The sequence below is a fragment of the Mycteria americana genome, chromosome 3, assembly GCF_035582795.1.
Source record: "Mycteria americana isolate JAX WOST 10 ecotype Jacksonville Zoo and Gardens chromosome 3, USCA_MyAme_1.0, whole genome shotgun sequence".
Classification (NCBI taxonomy): domain Eukaryota; kingdom Metazoa; phylum Chordata; class Aves; order Ciconiiformes; family Ciconiidae; genus Mycteria; species Mycteria americana.
This window is the reverse complement of record NC_134367.1, coordinates 61,403,332-61,421,076: the sequence shown is the minus strand read 5'-3', so window position 1 is coordinate 61,421,076 and position 17,745 is coordinate 61,403,332. Positions and strand designations below refer to the sequence as shown.

The window sequence follows — 17,745 nt, the reverse complement described above, 5'->3', positions numbered from 1 at the left end:
CTGTCAAGTTTGATGCTTTTTGCTGTTGAACTGAAATAAGTCGGTCAGGCCTGCTAGCCCTAAGAAGGAGTCAAAGCCATGATGTTGTGTGGAGGATCCGTCCAGGTTCGCTCTCCTCCCTGGGTGGCAGGAGAGGTGGGTGAACCTCTGAGGAGCCTCCAGGGAGACGGCAGATTTTTGGATCATCAGCGTCATCTGCCCAAAACAAGTGCTAATTTGTAACGGTAAATATTACTGTCTGTTGATACCAAGCCTTTTTTCTCAGCCAGTAAAATGCCACTCAAGTCTACATCATCATACCTGTATTGTGACTACTGACAGTGGCCAAACAGCATATAAGTTCCTTTTCTGTTATGCTTAAAGCTTGCACAGGAACTTCACTTCCCTCATTTTTCTCATCATTGGTTGCTTTTACTTACAGAAAAGATGTTTTTGAAAGTGAGCACCAGAATAGGGAAGCATAGAGGACAGGGCTCATCTTTTTGTAGTGGCTTGTCTATTTTACCTGCACTTTCACCTCATCATATTTATGTTCTGTGATAGATGTTCTGGTTTTCCAAACATTTTTTCAGATATGTATGAAAAGCTGCCATGAAGTGATATATCAAGCTACTTGACTTGTAGTTTATTCTGTATCACACGCTGCTGACTCTGACACGGTTATAAAGAATATTCACCAATGAAAAATACAGTAGTCATAACTTCGTATTTGATATTCTCCTTCTAACTTGTTTGTTTCGCAAAGGTTTTTTTTTTCCCTGTCTTTTCACTCTGTATTCACCTTTGATGCTATCTGTCATTTAACCCTGAAAGAACCGTTCTCCCTCTCTCCCTCCTGAATTTATTGGCTTCTGGTATAAATATGGCAGTTCTCCCCAGATGCCCGGTCATCTTAGGTTTCAGCAATGTGAAATACTGTAATCCTTCTGGTTTTAATTTAATTCTGCCCCAGTTAACTAACTAAGTCTTCCAGCCTGTGTAGCTACCAGTCATTTAGTTTACAGGGCAGCCTTTGGGGTTGTCATCCCTGTAGGTCTTCCCTAGGGACACTGCTGCTCCCGTGGTGGCTGCAGCATCAGGGGCTGGGGGGGCTGTGCTGCTGCTGGGGCCCGTGCCCGTGGCAGTGCCGGGGGGCAGCTCACTGACCACCTGCAACACCGGGCGCTGCCTTCTCCTCCTGATGTTTTGTAGTTTACAGCTAGACCAGCTGTGGTGGCAGTTTGGTCACTCTGTGTAGTCCTGGTAGTATTTCCTCAGCCAGCCAGTGGCTTAAACCCATATAAATCAGACACTTGAAATTAAGATGATGTTTATGAAAACATATATTGTTATAAGTTTCTTGACCGTTGAGTCCTGTGAGTCTTGTCTGTTAACACGTGCATTCAGGTTGTCTCTTCCTCAGTGGTGTAATGTGTGGTAGGTAGCCTAATACCCCAGGCCCTAGTTTCCTCAAATAGCTGCAGCACTTAATGAATTACAGAAGAATAAGAGCAGCTGGTATACTTGGCTGCTGTTAGAAAAGGGTAAAATCGTCTGCTGAGAAGTGTTTGAGGAGCTATCTTGTTTGATGTTGGTCTTCAGTAATGGGGATTTTTTGCAATTTTTTTCCTTCATTGTCTTCTCCTAACTAATCAGATTTTTTTGTTTAGACCTGCAGGATGAATACTGTAGTTGAGCATGCTCTGCTCAAGGTGATACAGGTCTTTAATCACTGTGTCCAGAATTCGTATTTCTGTGAATTATGTTTTGGGGTTTTTTTGGTGTGTGTGGGTTTTTTTTTTTTTTTTTTAAATCAACACTGCATTCTGAAACTATAGCTTTCTGAAGAGCTTCTTCATTTTTTTTTTTTAAATACAGATTTTTTTGTAGCATGTGTTAGATTAGTTTCAAAATAAGAGGCTTTAAAATGTCCAGAGAAAGGTGAGTGTCGTTTTTACTTGTGTAGTAGACTTGCCAGGGACACTGTAGTATGACTTCTGCTATTTTGTCTCCAATGGTTTTTATTATAATAAAATAAATTAGGATTGCCACCTCTGAAGGGCCAGATGACTCTCAATTAGATTATTCCATGAGAATCCTTGCTTTCTTCAGTAGGATGTTCAGTGCAGCGCGAGAGAAATTGAGCTACTTCAAAGTGGACAAGTTTGAGTAACAGCAGTGCATGTAACCAAGACATTTAAACTAATCATGGATTTTTCTGTACTGCAGTGCAGCATGCAGGATAAAACTTGGCTTGTCACATTTATTCAAGTCCTTCAGTATATGTTTGCATGGGAAAAGCTGTGTTGCTTTTCCTGCTAACAAATGAATGTGTAGTTCATTGGAAAGTAGAGTCTTAGTCTGGTTTGTCATGTATGTGGGGAGACCAGCAAGTTAAAGCAAGTTGTATTAATTTCCTACTAAAAAAAAGTTTAACTGCATGCTTTCTCTTAAAAATCAATCAAACAAAAGAAATTGCTACTTTACCTTCTTGTATACTGAGAATAAGATAGGACTGTCTAGGCATATTATTTAAGCTGTAGTTCCAATTCATGTTCTGCTTGAAAAAAAGCGATTTCTTAGGCTTAGATCATGTATTTGTAAATAAAATTGACTGAAAAAAAATCCCACTTGTTCAGTCATTTGCTCGTTTGTGGGTGGGGAAAAAATTAAAATTTTATTTATTGTTTCTTATGATAAATAGATGTCATGCTTTATTATGTTTCTAGTATGTTTAATAAGTTTTAAAGTCCCAAGAATTATTCTTTTACACAAATGTCTCAGTATAAATAAAATCAAGATAATAATAATAACAACATTTTTTTAGAACAATAGATTTTTCTCCATTTGAAATTGTGTCCTAAATGCTGTAAAAGCATATGCTGTGTTGTGCTGAAAAGTGCCAGACAGCTACATGTAAGTAAAATTTGAAAAGTATAGTTATTTGTGTTGTTTATTTCCCTCACGTTGTTTTATTTTTCAAAAACATCTTTTGGCAGAGATTGCGCATTATTCCTGGCATTCAAACTATCCACGTTCAACCCTTTTCCCTCTTGCAAAAAATGACATTTCTCCCTTTACACAATGAGTAAAACCAGGAACGTTTTGGAGCATGTTATTTACAAATTCCCTTTTCCTTGGGGCAGCAGAGGTGTAATTCCCCGGGCTGCTAGGGGCATCCTTCCAGCCCTTCTGCTGTCCGGTGAAGTTTGGTAGCATCTTCGGGGACCGAGTTGCTTAGACAAACTCCCAGCTTGCACCCTGCTCCCCGCACAGATCCTGCTCTCTCCTCCGCTCCCTATGGCCATGCAGTGAATCTGATCATGAGCTAGTCTGTTTGGTGATGATAATATATGGGGAGGGAATATGTTACCAGGAAGGTTTTTTTATTCCAGGTCAGTTTTCTGTATGAGCACAGGAGTGAAGGCAAGGAGGGAGCCATTGGGGGCCAGCCGAAGTGGGTGCTGCTGCCAGAATAACGCATGTGTCACTGCAGCCAAAGTGTTGACATCTTCTGATCTCTGGAGGCATCCCGGCACCCAGCCGAGAGCCCGAGAAGGCAACCAGAGTTGACTGTAATTATTAGCAGTGGAGTGGATTTATTTTAAGGTGTTTACACTAAGGAAGGGACTGGGATGTGTAAGGTTGAGCTGTCCAAGCTGATAAAAATCACTGGTATGAAAAAAAAAGAGTTCAGGAAAATTTAGCAGGAACATCACCACAGAAAGTTACGGTATCTTATTGCTGTTTAAACAAAAAACCAAAAAACACTACTCTTCAAGCTGAAAAGTTGAGAGAGAAATGCAGGTAAGTTTTAAATTTGTATTAGAAAATTAGAAATGCACCTAAATTCTACCAATTAAATAAGATGTTGGGGTTGAGATGCTTCTGGTTCCATTCAGGTTCTGGAAGACCCACTAAAATTTAATTTCATGTTTATTAAATGCTTGATTTCTTTCAGGAGACAGAAAAGAGAAATTTAAGGCTAACTGTTAATTTGCCTATGATTGTTTTCTAAGCTGCGTAGACTTTACTGTTGACTTGGTTTAAAATACAGATCTCGTTTCATTGCCTGAAAAAAAAATTAATAAAATCATGTTCCTATCAAATTAAAAATAACCTTGAAGTCATAGAGACTTATTTAAGGTCATAATTTTAAATGCCTGAAATGCCAGAATTAAGGAGGTTTTTCCACATGCTTATATTTCTTTTAATTGAGTGTTTATAGAGCATAGTTCTTTGTGAAGCCCAGAGATATTTTCACAAGAGGAGAACTGCCTGGTGGTGACCTCTCCTAAATGAGCAATTCAGGGTTATCAAATCAGACAGCAAGGGACTGGAGGAACCAAGGATCGCACAGGGTACAGCCATTACCTATTAGTATAACTCCACATTAATTTTAAATTGAATTTTTAAAACCTAATTGAGCAGCATTTTCAAGCTCTGTTCAGTGTGAGCAGGACATAAATTGAAACAGTATGTACCAGGAACCCTCTAATAAGCAGAGAGCACTGCTGCCTTTCTTTCCTCTCCTTTAAAATCAGTAGTAATGCCCTGACATTAAAAAGAAGAATTTAATTAAGAGATCGTGGCAGTGCATCTGAACTCTGACTGGCTAATGGCTTACCGGTGTAAGGGATACGCGCTGAAATGAATGCAGGGTATTTTCTTTAACATTCATTTTTAAGTGAGAACTCTCTTCTGTTTGAACTTTTCATCATTTTAATGACGGAAAAATATTTTAGTGGATAAGCTGTACATGAAGATAGACTTTGAAGATGTAATTGTGCAGTTGGATTCCCAAGAAACAAATCCTAACAGAGAGAAATTTGAGCAACTACTCTAAGCCTTGTAAGATAAAGTGCTAGGAAATTACTGATGTAAATAGAAAAGAAAATCCGAGGTTTTGCTGTTGGAGTATAACTGTAAAGCTTGTTAAATTTTATGTTGATTAATTGCTCTGAAAGTGCATTAATATTTCATTTTAGGTAGGAGCCCAATTCACTTTGTTTCTCTAACATGAAGCATGCAGACCAGCTTAAGTAAGCAAGTTCTGAGCTTCAGAGGGTAAATTATTTTACACGGCAAGCTTGGATATGTTTCTCTGCTGCAGACTGAGTGCTTGGCATTCAGATTTAAAGCACCGGCCTTACTGAAGGGAGTCCATTTTAGCAAACTCAGATACTTATTTTTCTCTTCATAGCAGAGCAAGAATGACTGCATTACATGGGTTACTTGTCATGTCTGCTATCATAATTTTTAAAAATAAGCCCTCTGTTTATTATATGCTGCTTGGTCATTTTAACAATTAAATGGCAAGTTTGTGTTTAGTGGAGGAGCTTGACTTCCTTTGCTTGCTGGCTGTGGTGTGGTGATGAGAGCATGCGCTGTGGGAGGGCATGGACAAGCACTAGAGGAAGAAAGTACCATGAGGTTTGTTTATGTTGGTTACTTCAAGGCACTAGATCCAAGTTTTATATTAAGTTATCATTTCAGAGAGTTCAAGCCTTTGGTTGAAACTGGGGGGGGGAGGGGGGAAAGTAGCTTGAAAATCCTGCTGTTGGATTTGGCTTTTGCTATCAGGAGAAGCCAGCTAACTGGAGGGAGAGGTGCACGTCCCACAAAATAATTTTACTGTAGCTTAAGCAGCACCGAAATAAACCCTTTAACATCACCCCTCATTTGTATGATATTGGAATTTAATAATTTCATTGATCCCTGAAGTTCAGTAAGGCATTTCATTCGTAGGACTCTTTGCAGGCATCAGCAAACTTCCTTAATTCTTCTTAATAGGAGTCAGGTATTCGGGAGCTGAGGAGGGAGCCAGTGCCTGCCGCAGGGCGACTGGGCTGCGCCGCGGTGGATCCAGGTTTCCAAGTGCCCAGCCTCCATTGCTTTTGCCCCGTGAACACCCTGTCAGCATCCATGTGGCTAGCAGGCTTTTGGTGGTTATGGGATGGTGACTGTCTTAGGGAGAAGCAATGAGAGTACCTTTTGGAAGCGTCTCGTGCCATCTTCTTTAGGCGATCTGGTTTTACTCTTTGCATCTCACTCTACTTTCTGGCCCAGCCCTGCAGGGTGGGCTTAGCCCTGGGTAGCGGCTCCCTGCTGTGTCTGGTGTAATGGCAAAAAGGGTGGCTGGGGGTGGGAGGGAAACTGGGTGGAGTCTTAATGAAATGAGGAAGAGTCACACCAATAAACCTGCTGTTGATAAAGGTGACGGCATGGTCTTTGTAGTGGAATACCAGTGACTGAAATCTGCCAGGCAGGTATAAATGAACGTTTTCACCCCAGGCTTGCAGTGAAGCATGGGATGGGTGCTTTGCCTGCTGCAAGAAAGATGGCAGAAGCTAAAATTCATCAGTTTAAACATATTAATAGTTAAAATGAATACTTGTTTTAGTGAGTTTGAAGCAGTGCTGAACCCCTGGCTCATCTACCACAAAGCTGTTTAGAGAGTGACTAATCCGTGCTAAGATCACAAAGGGTAGATGTAGAATGAAGTGTTCGAATATTATGAAGTACTCCTGCCTGTGACAGGAGGCCGGCTAACATACACATGCAGCATTAACTCATTTCCTTTTTCTCCCTTTTCTATTTTTGCCACAGGCTTTCAGGTTATTGAATTTTGTGGCTTAGCAGTGCCGCTTCTTGTGTTAGACAGAAAGCTCGGAGTTTAAGACCTCGATGGAGTTTCTCATTCCAGGGGTTGATTAGAGCTAAAAATGTCCGTGGAGGTCACATTTTGCTACGTATCGAGCAGAGCAGATGATGCAGTTACAAGGAAATGATGCTGTCTTTCTGGTGACTGAGCAAAGCTGAGTGCTCAGAAACTGTATCCTGCTCAGGGAATAACATGCAGTTGATCCATGGGAGAGAGCAGGGACATCGTTTCTTCACTTGGTGCATGTTTCTAGTTTGTTGGGTTTGTTTGTTTGGTTGATTGGTTGGTTGGGTGTTTTTTATGCTAACTTTTGGCAGAGGATCTGTTCTTTGATTAAAATAAAAATTGAGCATTAATATGAATGGGGATAAGGAAAAAGGGTCACAAAATAGCTCTAACTTTTTCTACCTTACTGACATCTCACACTGCCCCACAGCTCCAGATAGACTAAATTTTTCAGTGATTTGTGGTAGCCATGATTTTTTCAGAACTCTAAGCTCCTTCCTTTAATTGAGATATACATCATTCCTCTTTTAGCAGCTTCCTTCCCTCCCCTTTTTATTTCAGCTAGCTTTAGGTAGATAGGTGGTGCTTAGTATAACAAAGGTACAATTTTAGAAGGTATTGAATTTGGACAGATAAAAGGGAGCATTAAAAAGGAAACATTGTCTGGTTGCTGAAAAAGAGCTGTTGAAAACCTATGAAATCCCTCAATGCCAGGTTTGTTTAAATATTTCTTACAATACACCCAGTGTACCTGTTATAATTTTATTTAAAGTTGAATGAATTTTCTTAGGAGTACAACTGCTACTGCTGGGCTCTCCTGTGGTTCCAGCTATGAAGCAACGGCAGTTGAGTATGTCATGGCCATGCTTTGTGGCAGTGCGAAAGCCTGATGGTGCTTTTTACCCCCAAACTTGATTCTGAAGTGCTTTTGAGTACTGCTTGTCTCTTGATGGGATCTCAGCACAGAGCTCTTCTGCCATGGAAATGCAGCACAGGGCAAATGTATTTGGTGTTTTTATGTACTCTTTGTATGATGATTGTGATAAATGTCTTTTGTATTCTTATGAGATAACTCTGCCTTGGTTTCTCTTATTTTCAGAGAAGAAATGGGGAAGATATTCCAGTTACTCAGACTAAAAATATCAATCACAGAAGATTTGCTGCTACCTTTAAGTTGCAAGAGGTGACAAAAACTGACCAGGATTTATACCGCTGTGTGACTCAGTCAGAGAGAGGTTCGGGAGTGTCAAATTTTGCTCAACTTATTGTTCGAGGTAAAGTTTTAATTGCTTTCATTTTATCCATTTAAATGTTCTTAATACAAGTGCTTTCTACTTACACCTTTTGTTTAGCCTACAGATGCCTTGATCTGAAATGATCATACAAAGATAGCTCTACGCGGCTTCTGAATGTGTCATAAAATGAAAGACTGGTTTGCAAAACTTCTTACAGTTGCTTTCCATAGAATTTATCTGTGGAAAAACCCTGATCTTGGAATGTGTGTAACATGCCTGCGTGCTTTTCTGTGGATGCTATTTGTTGAACTTAAGAGTAAAACTGCCTAACTTTTCATGAATATTTTTACAGGTATGAGAGAATCCACTGTGGTTAGTTAACATTCCCTTATAAAACCTGTTGCCTTGAGCAGACTGGTAGTACAGCAAATAATAAAACATTGTTCTGTTACCTGGAAGACAGGTATATAAAAATAGTTGTAAACTTTCACCTACCCAAGGACTGAGATCATTATGGAGATGTTCTGTGATGATTTCCAGTCTCTGAAGTAGGAGGAAGAAAATGAAAAACTTGCTTTTTTCTGCTTGAAATACTTTTTTGTTGCAATTCATTCAGAAGCCTGCTGGGGTGCAACCATAGCTTGTGTGTGGTGATGTTGGCTTGGTGATTTATTGATGCATTTTGGATTCTGCAAGCATGTCATCTGACTGGCAAAGGCTGTGGTTGAATATAGGAGTTCAGCTTTTGCTTCCAAAAGTCACTTGCTGTTTGGCCTGCGATAAGCTATGAAGTCTCTCCTTGCCTAATTGTGTCACCTGTGAAATTGCCCATTTCACTCTTAGTTGTGATGAGGCTTAATGTTTTTGAAGTGGGGAAAAAGTGGTGTACAAAATCTGCCTGTGATGCTGCTGCCTGGTGCGGGGGCTGTTTTGGACAGGTAAGTGCAGGTGTCGGGTGCATGACAGGCTCATGCCTGAGTCATTGGTCCAGCGATCGGCTGTTTGGTCAGTCGGCATCTGGGAGTCTGCCACTGCGTCTGGAGCTGGGACAGGGAAAGCAAATTCATCCTCAGCTTGTAGAATTAAAGTTATCGTAAGAAATGCTCCAAGATATTTAGTATCTGGCATTTGCTGGCAGAGGTCTTTTCCCTGGGAGACCAGTTGAATGAGGTCAACTAAGTTTTATGCCTTCTATATAACATCAATAAAAATGGGCTTTGCTGACCGTATGAGGATTTAGACAATATGTTAACAGCTTTTTTTTATTCTGTAGATGTACCTTTTGTCTAGCAAAGTGCAAGATGGTCTTCATCCTAATACAATGAAATTAGTCCTGTTACAGCACGAAAACAGACTTTCTGTTTTGTTGTTAGAAAAGCAAGGCAAATGGAAATATTTATCCAATAAATGAAGTTTTCTATTTTTTCTATTATAATAGGGTAATAAAATGGTGTTTAAACCACTATTTCTCTCTCAAAAAAAGAAATAACAATATCAAACTTCATGGTACTCTTTTTCAATGCAGCGTATTGTTCTGCTGAGAAGCTTGGGTCATTTCATAGAGAATACCATCTTTATGACTCAAACATAAACTTGATATCTATCTATATATACATCTATATTGCATTGGAAGCCCCAAAATTTTAAGAGTTTTTTATATATATATATATATATATATATATATATATATATATATAAATAAATAAAAAAAAAAAGAAAAAAAAAGATTAATCTTCTAAAAACATTTTCATCTATTTGACATCATGGTAGAGAACAAAGATTTATGTTTTATAGTACGATTTATTGCTTGCTGTTATATTTGAAAAGCAATATACAGTAATATATTTTCTTGTTTGTCTGGATAACCACTAAATAAATCTTGTTAGCCAAAAAAGCATACCCTTAGGGATCAGCTACCCTGGTGTTAAAACTGTACTGAAAATTAACCATAATGACAGGTCCTATATCTCAGTGGCACTTTAAAGCTGACATCCTGCTACATGGATACAAAAGATGATAATTTTAAAGGAAATTTTTGGGCCACTGATACGAATTTCCTTTAATAAGAGCTGGCATAGTATTGCCCATTGTCAAAGATGACCCAGGGGGAAGAGTTTATTAGTGCATTTCCTTCTAAACTGGAAGTGACAGGCCATGCTTGGGGCCTTTTTGTTGCTGTTTGTAACAAATGAAAATTTCACTGCAGAATTCTCATGCTGAAGAGTATTGATCTGTGTGTTTTCACAGCCAGAGGAGGGGAAAAAACCCGATGAAACACAATTTACTTTGTCATGGCTTTAGTATTGCTTCCAGACCATTTTGAGTAATGATAAGGTCTTCGGTTTGTAGAAGCCAAACTTTATTGACAACACTGGTTATTAGAGACCGAGGGATGAGGAACAGGAGTTGTTGCCCAGTAACTCAAAACCTGGGTGTTTAGGTGTATGGCCGAGATCCTTACATATTCCACATCTGTACAGACATGTGGTACCATAATACAGGTGTAGAGGCATCTGATACTTTTCTGATGGGCAGTCCGTAAGTTAGTCTTGATAATGAAAATTTCCAGTTATATAGTGTACATCACATTGAAACATCATTATTTCATTTTGAGCTTTAACAGAAGAATTACTTTCAGTGGAGTTCTAAACTTTATTACAAACGTAGTTACCTGGGAGGGATGGTATACATTTAAAGACCCTGAAAGGGATAACTCAATTACTCTGATTAGTTTTTTGAAGAAATAAAGGATTTGTAATTCAATTATGACATTTTACCAAAAGTAGTTCCAGTCAATGATTTAATGTCTCACCTTTGCTTAGAGCTGCTCTTCAGCTCCCAGCATAGTGGCTGCGTTGTATTGATTTTTTTACATGGTTTCTATGGCATTGCTGTAATTCTTGGACGCATGTAGAAGGAGCTCTCCCTTTTCTCTTCCTTTTACAGGAAGCTTGGTGCTGTCATTACTGTTAGTTGACTTATCCTCCTGAATAGGTCCATCTGATTAATCGTCTATTTATATTTTTCCATTGGTGGCCAGTAAATTGGCAATTTCTGGGAAGGTAATTTCTTGAAGTCTTCAGGGTTTTCTGCACTGGAACTTGAGGGAGATGCTGGGAGGAGGAACAGTAGCTGTGATATGTAAGAGTGAACAAGACACTGACAGTTTCTTTCTTTTTACTTGTTTCTTACTTGCTTTTGAGAACAAGTGTATTGTGCTCTCAAAGTCTTTCTGCTCCTTTTACTACTAAACATGGAACTGTAGAAGTTAAGTGCCCAAAGACATCACCTGTGCCCTGGCTCATGCATATACTTGATATATACAGTTGTGTAGACTTCCCAAATTACAGTGCCAAATAGCATTGCTCTCTTCAGTCAGTAAAGATCTTTGCCCTTTAACCAGTTCTTGTACTGTTTCATTCATTGTTCAGAGCTCTTAAAAACTACTGGAATATTTGTCTGAAGTTGGCAATATTTACCAGAAAAGCGACCTTGTGCATCAAGAAACGAGCTAGTTTTCATCACAGCAATTGTTAATGTGGTTGACTTGGCATGTTAAAAGTGGCTATCTTGGATATGAAACTAACGTTGCGTTCTTACGTGGTTTGTTAGCAAAACTTTGTAGAATAATCCCAATTTAGTTTGTCCCTGTTTGGAATGTCTTAAACTCAGGCAGTCCTGCAGGGACCATGAATTAAACCACCAGTTTTTTCTTTGGCTGCAGTAGATCTGGAATATCCACTTGAGTGCTAAGTCTGTCTGTCTGTCTTTTTTTTTAAATTTTTATTATTATTTTCATGAAACACCTGTTTGTTGCTCTGATTGTCAAAAAAATCCCAAGGAAACCACTCTCTCAAGTGGTATGATAAGGAATTACACTTTATGTAAAGAGTTTGTATGCTTTCCTGAGTTTGTTTTCCTTTAAAGTAGCTACATGTTGTTAACAGACTAATTGTACAAAACATAATATTATGCTATTAAATACTGCAAAATCAGCAGGAAATACGGTGTGTTTTATTTTGTGTAGTGGATCTTACATAGATTAGTCAGAAGAAAATGTAGGTTAGTGTTAAAGCCAGGGAAGAAAAATAAGGAAAAAGACTCTATGAATCAACTGTAATGTTAATAATCTGTGAATAGCTCTACCATATGTCTGGTTGTACTGATAAGTTTCTAAGTTTTATTGGAGTCATAAATCATAACAATTTTTTATGTTTTCACTAGGTGGATGTAGTTTTTAACATTTCTTCATCCAACCCAAACAGCTCTTCTACGGTGAGGTCAAAGCAAGGGGAGGTCTACACCTTGATTTATAGTTCCAATATGGAAATGTACTGCTAAATCCAAGTTAGCAACAGAAAACAAAAGAAAGTCAGTTTTCTTCAACATGTTTTCCTCTACTGTCTTCTGAGCTCGAAATCACAAGTTCTGGTAAACTAACCTGTTTGTATGGATTTACATATGAAATAAGTTATTTTGTTTCTTGTATTTGCTTTGACTTTGCAAGTGGTCTCTCCTCAAAGTGATTTGGTTCAAGTTTTGCTGAGGTTTGTGGTGATATTCTTTGTTTCCCTTACTGGACTTAGTTTGCCATCAGGAGCAGTTTCTATTACGGAAGTAAGTCTGGCACTGATATTGCTGCCTTTCTTGTCTGAAATCGCTTTAAGGATTTTATATAGGAAAACCAGCAATTTGACTGGTCCCCAGTGATGCCACAACACTGTGAAGATGGAAATTGCCCCTGGCAAATACTTCTCATAGGAGCGTTATTTTTTTTTTCCTCTAAAGAGAACTGAAGTCTTTCCTTTTGAGAAAGTTGTGGTTTGAAATTCACTTTCCAAATTTCACTAGTACTTGTTTTGTCTGGAAAAAAGTGAAATCTCTGGACTTGCTACCAATGGTTTATTTGTTCAGTATAGTAGTGGAATTAAAAAATATGCCTGTCATGACATGACATGCAGAGTGCTAGGTGGCAGACAGAAGAAAATGCACAGGTAGTCTGAATATATACTCCCCGCTTGCAAACAGGCTAACTCTGTATGTACCAATTTTGCAACATGACCCATATCTCTGTCCTCCAGTATTAAGTTCTCTGTCTGATGCATAGTAGATTTTTTTTTTCCTTCGTGTCCCCCCCCCCCCCGGTCATATCAGTTCCATAAATGCTAGACAAATCAGGTTATTGGTACTTTGTAATGTATCCAGAAATTCAGTCTCCAGGAGACAGTGGTGATATGTAATAAGACTTTGGATTGTATCTTTGAAGAGTCTTGAGCAAGGTCTTTGGGTGTGTGTTTCTCTGAATTCACTGAATTTCAGAGCAGAGGGGAAACTGGGGAGACAGATTCCACAGGTCAAGTTGTTGAAATTTGTGGGCTTTATATCATTATCTTGGCTAAGTGCCCCTTTGAACCATCGCCAGACCTCTGTCAGAGTATGCAAACACGTTAGTCGTTGTGAGTTGGAAGAGCTGTGTGGCTGCTATGCCTGGTTCATGAGATGCATTCCCGGAGTACAGATATTACTACTATTACTCTTTTGGACCCTCAGCCCACCTCCAGAACTACTTTATAGCCCAAGTTTTCCCATTAGCTGAAGCATAATTCTCTCATGGTTGTATCCTTGTAGGAAAAACAGATGACAATGTTTTAATGACTTTGCAGCAGTCGGAAAAACAATGGATGATTCTGCGAAGTTTTTCTAAACCTCGCTAATAAAACACAAGGTATATTTTGGGTGTATATTTAGGTGTAACCATCTTTCAAAAAGTCCAGGACCTAATTAACTTGATCTTTTTGTGACATCCTCTGGTTTTAATTTCTCTACCATATTAAGATCTTATCCTCTCTAAGCAGGTTTAACACAGAAATTTTCCTATTTTCAGTCCTCTGTTTCTTGCAGCAGGTAAAGAGGGGCTGTCACCCTGAAGTCAAATCCTGCCTCCTTTACATAAGAAGAATGAAACAAGAATATAGAAAAATACTTCAGTAAGTCTATACGTTCATAATTAATAAATTGAGCCAGATAGGAGTTCCGAGCTCTTCACACATTTATGATACCAGAAAGAGTAGCAGCCTTGCTTTCTTGTCAGGCAACTCTTCTGTGCAAGTAACTCTGCTTATCTCCTTTGCTAAGGCAACATTTGTCTCTGGTTTATGTAGTTAATAGGTGCATTGCCCATTTTTTTTAGAAAGCACAGGAAAATTGCTTTTCCTGGAGAAGCAGGAGAAGATAGTTTTGACTGCATTTTTTAAAAGAAGCCAAAGAGACTTGGATTCACAGGAGGTAGCAGAAATGCAGAGTGTTCGGAACAGGCTCAATTCCATTGTTCTGTGTTGAGCAATCTTGGCTGTGCAGGGCTACATTTGAAATCACAGAATCAGAGAATGGTTGAGGTTAGAGTGGACCTCTGGAGGTCATCTAGTCCAGCCCCCCTTCTCAAGCAGAACCACGCAGAGCTGGTTGCCCAGAACCATGTTCAGACGGCTTCTGAATATCTCCAGGGATGGAGACTCCACAACCTCCCTGGGCAGCCTGTGCCAGTGCTTGGCCACCCTCACAGTAAAAAACTGTTTCCTGATCTTCAGACGGACCCTCCTGTGTTTCAGTTTGTGCCCATTGCTTCTTGACCTGTCACTGGGCACCACTGAAAAGAGCCTGGCTCCGTCCTCTTTGCACCCTCCCTTCAGGTATTTATACACATTGATCAAATTGATGAGATTCCCCTTCAGCCGTCTCTTCTCCAGGCTGACCAGTCCCAGTTCTCTCAGCCTTTCCTCCTAGTCCCGTCATCGTCTTTGTGGCCCTTCATTGGATTCTCTCCAGTATGTCCGTGTCCCTCTTGTACTGAGGAGCTCAGCAGTAGATCCAGCTCTCCAGCTGTGGCCTCACCAGTGCTGAATAGAGGGGAAGGATCACTGCCCTTGACCTGCTGGCAATACTTTGTCTAATGCAGCTCAGGATATCATTAGCCTTTTTTTTTTTTTTTTTTTTCTTTGCCCCCCAGGGCACATTGCTAGCTCATGTTCAACTTGGTGTCCACCAGGACCCTCAGGTCCTTTTCTGCCAAGCTGCTTTCCAGCTGTGTGGCTCCCAGCATATGCTGGTGCATGGGTTGTTCCTCCCCAGGTGCAGGACTTTGCACTTCTCCTTGTTGAACTTCATGGGGTTCCTGTCAGCCCATTTCTCCAGCCTGTTGAGGTCTCTCTGGATGGCAGCACGACCCTGTGGCATTTCAGTCACTCCTCCCAGTTTGGTGTCATCAGCAAACTTGCTGAGGGTACACTCTGCATCATCAAAATCATTAATGGACATGTTAAACCTGAAATCATAGAGAATCATAGAATCATAGAATGCTTTGGATTGGAAGGGACCTTTACAGGTCACCTAGTCCACCCCCCCTGCAAGAGCAGGGACATCTGCAACTAGATCAGGTTGCTCAGAGCCCCGTCCAACCTGACCTTGAATTTTTCCAGGGATGGGGCATCTACCACCTCTCTGGGCACCCTGTTCCAGTGTTTCACCACCCTCCTTGGAAAAAGTTTCTTTCTTAAATCCAGTCTAAATCTGCCCTCCCTTAGTTTAAAACTATTGCTCCTTGTCCTGTCACAACAGGCCTTGCTAAAAAGTCTGTCCCTGTCTTTCCTACAGGCCCCCTTTAAGTACTGGAAGGCTGCTATAAGGTCTCCCCTCAGCCTTCTCTTCTCCAGGCTGAACAAGCCCAACTCTCTCAGCCTGTCCTCGTAGGAGAGGTGCTCCATTGCTCTGATCATTTTCGTGGCCCTCCTCTGGACCCGCTCCAACAGGTCCATGTCCTTCTTGTGCTGAGGGCTCTAGAGCTGGACGCAGGACTCCAGGTGAGGTCTCACCAGAGCAGAGTAGAGGGGCAGAATCACCTCCCTCGACCTGCTGGCCACGCTTCTTTTGATGCGGATTATAGAAATCCCACAATGCTTTGTAGCAGTTTGCTTACTTTTTTTCAAGGGAGGAACTAAGTGCTCTTATTTCAAAGTCTTTTCATGCATGCATGATTGTTAAAGTTTGCATGGTAAACGTAAAACCGTGTATTCTTGACAAAGATTAGTCTGCTGTTTGGTATAATGGACACTGGCTATCCAATTTCTTCATCCCAGTGTTGTATTAGTTTGGGTGAAGAGTGTTTCACAATCCTCTTGAAGTCTTTAATATGAACTGTTGCTTTGTAGTCGTTCTGTGATTTGTTCTTCAGGAAGATCTGAAACATGCAAGATGAAGCACATGTTTTGCTTTTATCTCAAAAGACATGAGTTTTGTACTGCTTGATATAGTGCAGATTAGTATTCTCATTAGTCAAAAGCTAGCCTCTTCTGTGCTGGTATGCATCGTCCTACTGTATTCCTTGAACTTTAAGGTGACTGATCTGGATCGGAGCAAAAGCCAAAGTCCTGTATCCCCATGGCTGGGCTCAGTAGCTGGTATCTGGGGGCAGAGTATCAGAGGAGAGCAGATGCAGAGGTGTCCCTTGCCGGCATAGGATTTTACCTTTGCAGGGGTCTGTGGTTCAGGCATCTTTTAAGTAAGAGGTGGTACCCTCACAGCTTGGACATGAGTGTCATGACTTCATTTCTCATTCATGGAGAAGATGTGTGAGTGTAGAGCAGAGGGACAAAGTACAGAAGCAGAGAGAGAATACTGCTTGTCTTAACTTGTTTCTTCTTGAAAGTATGCTGTTTGCTCTACACGTGAAGCCACAAAGCCTGTTGAAAGAGTTTATCAGATACTAACAAAACACAGAATTAATGGCTACATCAGAGAAGAAAAGTGACCATGCAAGGTGATTGAGCTGGTATGAGGTAGGTCTTTTTAATTTTTATTTTTGTTAGAACATTTCCTAAACAATCAAACTCAATCTTGTTATCACTCACAGGTAAGAATGAGTAATGTATAACCTCTTGTGCCAAAGCATAGATTTATAACCTCTGTACAGTTTTGCGTAACTGCTAAATATCTTTATATAAGAATCATAGTTAACTTAAAAATCACCTATTAAAAAATAACCATGCAGGAACCAAAACAGATTCACAATTAACTAATTAATTAATTTTGTGCAAGAGGCACTGTCTATTTATGATTTTCATTGCCTGGTGTATACTTTTTCCTGACATCTGTGGTGGATGCTGATGCTGTGTGGCACTTTGGTTCATGAATCCAAGCATCCAGCAGTTCCTGTTGTGTTTTCTGCAAGGCTTCATCCAACCTGTATGGAGAGCAAGCCCTGTGGAAGTGCTCTTATTTTCTCTCTCCTCCACCCATTTCTCAGTGGAAACCATGACGGGAACTCTCTTCCCAAAGGCTCTGAGTAGGACAGTAGGACATACTGCCATAACCAGTAGGACAAAGGAGAAACAGAGGAAGAGGAAGGCCACGGATGCTGGTAATTAGTCAGATTGATGTTTACCAGCTGTGGCTATTTTTGTTTCTTTTTGAGCATTGCTTTTGTATATTTGAAGCTGGTACATATTTAGGCACCTGATCACTTTTAGAACTACAAATAGTTTTTCTTGTATCTTTCCTAATTATTAGGTGTGACACTATTTTATGTCCAGGAATGAACACGTAGCAGGCCTGACTGGTTTTCTGAAGGTCATCTTTGACCATGTACATAAACGTTCAGACAGGAATGTGCTTTCAAAGCAAATCTCCGGATTATTCCCCACTTCCTGGGCCTTGGCTCCTGTCAGAGCAAGGCAACCTCCCTTCTTTCAGAGGGAAGTAAACCGAAAGGTAGGCATGTAATGCTTTCCAGCTGCCAGTAGGCATTCGGTAATGACTAAAGCTCTTCCCAGGCAAAACTACCCGAAGTGCACATAGAGGTGTTGCTGT

General features: G+C 40.2%; 1 protein-coding gene across 4 annotated transcripts in view; it reads left to right on the top strand.

Annotated features, from left to right (window-relative positions):
* PTPRK (protein tyrosine phosphatase receptor type K) overlaps positions 1-17,745 on the top strand; it is a 417,933-nt gene that overhangs the window by 198,070 nt on the left and 202,118 nt on the right. For all 4 annotated transcript variants that reach the window (XM_075498722.1, XM_075498720.1, XM_075498719.1 and 1 more), the window contains exon 6: positions 7,749-7,923. In XM_075498722.1, the coding sequence (XP_075354837.1) occupies positions 7,749-7,923 (175 nt within the window). The remainder of the gene's footprint in view (positions 1-7,748; positions 7,924-17,745) is intronic.